Source organism: Gastrolobium bilobum, unplaced genomic scaffold (assembly GCF_033153095.1).
Source record: "Gastrolobium bilobum isolate Gb01-03AN ecotype WA unplaced genomic scaffold, APGP_CSIRO_Gbil_v1 utg1221, whole genome shotgun sequence".
Lineage (NCBI taxonomy): Eukaryota > Viridiplantae > Streptophyta > Magnoliopsida > Fabales > Fabaceae > Gastrolobium > Gastrolobium bilobum.
The window spans coordinates 588,976-595,173 of NW_026897257.1; the positions used below are offsets into that span (position 1 = coordinate 588,976).

General features: G+C 31.5%; 1 protein-coding gene across 1 annotated transcript; it reads left to right on the forward strand.

The window, feature by feature from the left end:
* Positions 1 to 2,101: 2,101 nt before the first annotated feature.
* Positions 2,102 to 5,588, forward strand: LOC133305464 (probable receptor-like serine/threonine-protein kinase At5g57670). Its single transcript, XM_061505692.1, has 7 exons — positions 2,102 to 2,373; positions 2,483 to 2,737; positions 2,870 to 3,027; positions 3,150 to 3,229; positions 3,347 to 3,482; positions 3,661 to 3,810; positions 5,369 to 5,588. Exons 1-7 carry the CDS (start codon positions 2,163 to 2,165, stop codon positions 5,528 to 5,530), a joined length of 1,152 nt encoding a protein of 383 aa, XP_061361676.1. The 5' UTR covers positions 2,102 to 2,162; the 3' UTR covers positions 5,531 to 5,588.
* The last annotated feature ends 610 nt before the right edge of the window (positions 5,589 to 6,198 follow it).

Consider the following 6,198-nt stretch of genomic DNA (forward strand, 5'->3'; position numbering starts at 1 on the left):
AACTGTACGATTTGGTTAATTTGAACTTGATCTTTATCCGGTGTTGTCATTAGCTAGTGATGACTCTAGAGTTTTTTAGTTTCGTGGTTTTGTACCCTAAATCCTGAACCAGAAAATAAAAATAAAAATAAATGTTGATAGTTCATTTAACATATGAGAACTGAGTATGTGAACATGAAAACATAAAATATTTATTTGATCATTTTTAGTATTATTTTTAAAAAAATTTAAAATCTTAATTCTAATTTTGTTTCGAACTTCAAATTAATCAATCAGACCTTATTAAATTATTGAAAGATATTTTAAAAAGTATATTGATTATTCTGTAACATGCCGTACTTGAGAAAAAGAAAAGATTTATGATTTAAGGGCCTGTTTGGTGTGATGTATAAGATCTGATAGTATAAGCTTATACTATACGTTATGACATTTTCAGTTGTTTGGTGTGACCATCGTATAGTATAAGCTTATACAGCAGGATCCCTTTATACATCAAAATGATGTATAACTTAATCCAGCCTAGGAGTGGTGGATTAGGCCTGATAAAGGGTTGATGTATTAATATTGCTTACAAGTACAATTCCTAAGAGCTAATATATCATTTCAATATTTATATATTAAAATAATTTTTTTTAATATATTAATTTTTAAAATATTGAAGGATATTATCTTATACAATATCATACCAAACGCTGGATAGTATTAAAATTTAATCAGATCTTATACAATCAGGTCTTATACTATCAGGTCTTATACTATCAAGCCTTATCCTATACTATGCACCAAACATGCTAACTGATTCATATATAAAGGGATTAGGTCTTTATCGGAAAAATAAAAGGTACAACTTCTTCAGCTTCGAAAAGAGCAAAGACTTCCAAATAAAAATTTATAAAAAATTATTATATAAAATAGAATGAAAAAGTGATGATATACCAAAACATGTGTCACGTACTAACAAAGAGCCAACCTAACAAACTTCTAATACTTAGATGCAACACCTGAAAACAAAATTTTGAAGTATAAAAAAAGTGATTATTGTGACTTGAATTTACTATTTTTTTAAATAATTTTCAATCATTTTAACCGTCTGGACTAATCTCAGTATGGTGTCCATTGTCCAATATCCAGAGAGACATTTCATAAACTGGAGCGGTGATGCAATAAATATCGATTTTAACATAAACTTAGTCTTTCCGCTGAAAATAATTTGTAAGTAATTATAGAAGCAACTTTGCATTTTCCATCATAAATGCAAAGTAGTTTACCTGAACCATTACTTTAATTTCACATGGCTAATTATATCTACTCGTACCAATAGTAGCGCACTCAGAAAATGACATAAATATTGGGGTGAAGTGACCATTTTTTTCTTTCATTTAAAAACAAGGATTTGTTTGAACATTGAAGTTAATATGGTCAAAGGAGTAAAAAATTAGTGAGAAAAATAAATAAACAAACAAAAAAAATTAAAATATTACAAAAATATTTTATGACATCACATATTGAAGTAAAAGGCATGGAACAACATCTCTCACTTCATTAGAGGGGACTAAGAAAGATAGTTAATTCACATGGCATGCTTAGCAACTTTGATTACTATTACATTTGTTGCAAACATGGGTCTCCAATGGCAATTAGCTAAATTAACCAAATTCAAATCTAATTAAATTGAGAGGATAAAAGTGTGATTCCAGTTTAATCCATATTTGGTTCTCTTGACATGTTAAATTTTCTTGTCATTTATATCTTGAAAAGTGAAGATATATTATGCAAAGCATTTAAGTCCTATCAAATCAAATGATGATAGTTCAGTTTAACATATTAAAATTGAATAAGTGAGGTAAGAGCATGAATTTGATCCTCTCAAGTATTATTATTAAAAAAAAATTAAAGTCTTAATCCTATACCACCACAAAAGATAATTATCTATGGTCAAAGATACATGTTGGTTTATCAAAAAAATAAAATAAATAAAATAAAGCATTTAAGTCCCTTTAACGATATCTTCCAAGTACAGTACATGGCTCTTCTTCACGCTATAACCTTGAACTAAGAAAACCTGCGCGTGTCTCTCTATGTTTGTGACACTCAGAAACATATTTATTTCACTTGTCCTCTGCTCTGCATGAAACAGAGTCCTCTGTTGGATATTCATTGCAATGAGGTTTATTCGAACAAACAGCTTGAAGAGGCTCTTTTCCTTGAGAAGACGGGGTTTGGAGGAACAAGTTCTCAGCCCGAACGGTTCAACTTGTGAAGAAAACAATGAGAGCTTGAAGATTCTTCCTTATGAAGAACCTTCTGAAAGACCCACTTGGAAATGCTTCTCTTATGAAGAATTGTTTGATGCAACCAGTGGCTTCAGCTCAGGTGATTGAGTCTTGTTTTTTAAAATCATTAGTATCTTTTCTTTTCTTCTTTTTAGTTTTGGGGAATGAAAGTTGATTTTTTTTTTTAATTTTTTTTTTTTTTGTGACAGAAAATATGGTTGGAAAAGGAGGCTATGCTGAGGTTTACAAGGGAACACTGAAAGATGGTGAGGAAATTGCTGTGAAGAGGCTCACAAGAACTTGCAGAGATGAGAGGAAAGAGAAAGAGTTTTTAACAGAAATTGGAACAATTGGTCATGTTCGCCATTCCAACGTATTGCCTCTTCTGGGGTGTTGTATTGACAATGGTCTTTACCTCGTTTTTGAGCTATCCTCTAAAGGTTCTGTTGCATCTGTTCTACATGGTACTTAAAAAACTGAAATCTCTTATTTTTCTCATAAAAACTGAAGTTTTGGCTTCAAAAGTACTTGTCATGTCATCTGGGTTTGCAGAAAAGAAAAAAGAGGGTCTTAATATTATATGAATCTTGTTGTAGATGAAAAATTGACTCCAATGGATTGGAAAACAAGGCATAAAATAGCTCTTGGGACTGCACGTGGCCTCCACTACTTGCACAAAGGCTGCAAGAGGAGGATAATCCACCGGGACATCAAGGCATCAAACATTCTATTGACACTAGATTTTGAACCACAGGTCCTTTCAATCTGCAATTTTTTTTATTTTATTTTTTTACTATTTGACTTGAATCAATGTTTCAAACACAGTGCTTTTGATGGATTATTTTTATGAAAGGTTATATGTTTTGATTGTATCAGATATCTGATTTTGGACTAGCAAAGTGGCTTCCATCTCAATGGACTCATCATTCAATTGCCCCAATAGAAGGGACATTTGGGTACTAACTATTCTTTTCCATGATCCTTCAGTCATAGCTATCAATATGTTATATTTTTCAAAAAAGGAAAAGAAAAAAATCTGGTTTGAAAATGGAAATACTCTCTATCTTTTGCAGGCACTTGGCCCCTGAGTACTACTTGCATGGAGTTGTTGATGAGAAGACAGATGTATTTGCCTTTGGTGTGTTCTTGCTAGAAGTCATCTCTGGGAGGAAACCGGTTGATGGGTCTCACCAAAGCTTACACAGCTGGGTAAGTAGCCCCCTTTTTAGTTTTGCATCTTTGTTCTTTTATGAACTTGGCATATTCCATTGGAAATATCTTGTTTGGTTTCTTCTTAGTCTTGGGCTACACTAATGGTGGCTTTTAACATTGATTAGTTTATTTAAACATTTTTTTTATGTATTAACTATTTATTCTGAATTAACAGGCTAAACCAATTTTGAACAAGGGTGAGATAGAACAGCTGGTAGATCCTAGGCTTGAAGGGGCTTATGATGTGACACAGTTAAAAAGACTTGCCTTTGCTGCCTCTCTCTGCATCAGGGCATCTTCAACTTGGAGACCTACCATGAGCGAGGTAACTTTCACTTGTTTCTTGTCTTACACTACTTCTTCAAATAAATAATATGTTAATTTATTTATTTGGTTGGCTCAGTCCTTTTTACTATATAGTAAAAGCCCCCAAGCCATCATGGGATTTAACCCTGGATTCTCAGGCTCTACTTCTTATAGGATCAATGCTAGCAAGGGTAGTTAGATATTGAATATTGATTTCTTATTGGTTACTCTTTTCTCATAATAGAATAACTTCGTGACTGGAAAATTAGCCATCCATTTCTTTCCATCTATTTTCTCCTTCCCAAGCAAACTATTACCAACTACATTTTGGTCATCAGAATAGAACAATAAAATGACTGGTATAACCACCATGATATTGCACAAGTTATACACATTTGATGTATAGGAAACTATATTCTGTCCATTGATACGTAGAACAGATTGCGACTCGTCCACTTGGCATTTTTTATCCCATTGCTTAGGGATATTTTATTTATACTTGATATTTTATGTCCCATGTTAGCAATGCTTTCAAGTATTAATACTTCTATGCAAAAAAGAATAGATGACTGCTTTTAATAACAGCTTAATAAAAATATATGTGATTTTGTGGAAATAGTTATCTAATTAGACATATGCATGTTGTTAGTGGATCAAAGGTTTCAACAAAACTTCTTTTAATATTGATTCTTTTTATATTAATGAGTTTTCTCAATGGCACATTTTATTTTTTGAGCTGATTTCACACTCGCAAGCTTTGTCAATTTGTCATATTATCTATTAGCATTTGTGGCGTGTTCACTAATCCAATTATTAATTCTTCTTAGCCTGTTGTCAAGTTACAAATAAACTATTATATTAAGATCAGTAATCGAAATTTCTAAAAAAAAAATACCATACTGTCGGCTATCATTTTATTTAATAATGATGGCCTTGCTTAGATGACTTTACTCATCGTTTTCAGCAGTCAGAAATCTGATGTAGGAATTAGATTCATTCAAAATTTTCATAATTTCATTGGCGGCCTTTTATTTTTCTCATGCAAATTGATTAATCAGTTGATGTTCTGTCTTACCTAATTTTAACCTTTATGCTAATATGACAACAGATAATAAATAGGGCAGTCTCATAATATTATTTTTTGTCATTCATATATATATAAATGGTAAATAATTAAAAATTAAAATTATTAAAAATAAATATAAAATATAATGCAATAGTAAAGAATGTGTTAAAAAAAATTATATATTATTAAGCTAACAAAGTGGTGCGTAGGTTCTGTCCGGTTCCATGTGTCACCCTTGTGTGCTGATTTAGACCTTTTATCGTTCAAAGAGGTGAAAGACATTCAATTCATTTGGGATTGTGGGGCCTCTTGTTCTTTCTTGTTGTGGTTCACGCAAAGCAAATAATGATTGACACTATGCACATAATGGTCAGAAAAATCTTAGCATATATAGATAATGTACAACAGTGACTTCAATTAATTGTTCCATGGTTTGAAATAATTTCTTCTAGGTTGTCTTTACATGTTAATAAAATAGTCTTTTAATATTTTTGTTTGTTTTCATTGAAAGGTATTAGAGATAATGGAGGAGGGAGAGATTGATAAAGAGAAGTGGAAAATGCCAGAGGAAGAAGAAGAGCAAGAGGAAGAGTTTTGGGGTTTTGAGGATCTGGAATATGAATTTGACAGTTCCTTTTCAATGTCTTTGCCTGACTCCACTGGAAGTACTTAGGATAAAGGAGTTAGATGCTGCTTTCAATTACCTGTATATATATATATATACATGTTTCAAAGATAAAGGTTGAGAGGAGGCTCTTGTGGCTGTGCTACTCCTTTATAACCAATCTTTATAACAAAAATGTTTTCTTTTGTTTTTTGTTTTTGTGGATGTGAAATATTTATCATAATAGAACTTTTTATGTCGGCAACTCCAGAGGAAAATGAAACAGCAAGGTTGTGTTACCGACCTAATCATCATTCACTGATAAACACGTTATGTTAAACAAGGCGCATATGATTGGTTCCAAAAGGTCCACTCTAATGCAATTTTTCCACATGATGTGAACTATATAAGAGTTTTTGGATACAGACAATGGAAATAAATTGTTTATACTGATGGCTCATACTTTTCAAGCTCACTTTGCAATGTTTCTGGTTATTATAGGACTGACTTACGTAGAGAATTTGTCTTTACATAAGGAACAAGAAAAAAACATCATCTCATGTTTCTTTCTTTTTCTTTTCATTACCATGTCATGCAATTCACTAGAAAAAACTTGAAAACTTTTCAGAGAATGTAATAAATTTTTAAAAATATATAATAAAAATTATTCAAGCGCTTTCACATATTAAGAATTAATTCTTAACAAAGAAGTGAATTTCAATTCTAAATAGAAGGCT

What these genes read in the sequence shown, in the direction of transcription:
- LOC133305464 (XM_061505692.1), top strand. Translation starts at nt 2,163, where the DNA reads ATGAGGTTTATTCGAACAAACAGCTTGAAGAGGCTCTTTTCCTTGAGA. An exon ending in AACCAGTGGCTTCAGCTCAG is followed by an intron (nt 2,374 to 2,482) that starts GTGATTGAGTCT and finishes TTTTTGTGACAG; the next exon opens with AAAATATGGTTGGAAAAGGA. An exon ending in GGAGACCTACCATGAGCGAG is followed by an intron (nt 3,811 to 5,368) that starts GTAACTTTCACT and finishes TTTCATTGAAAG; the next exon opens with GTATTAGAGATAATGGAGGA.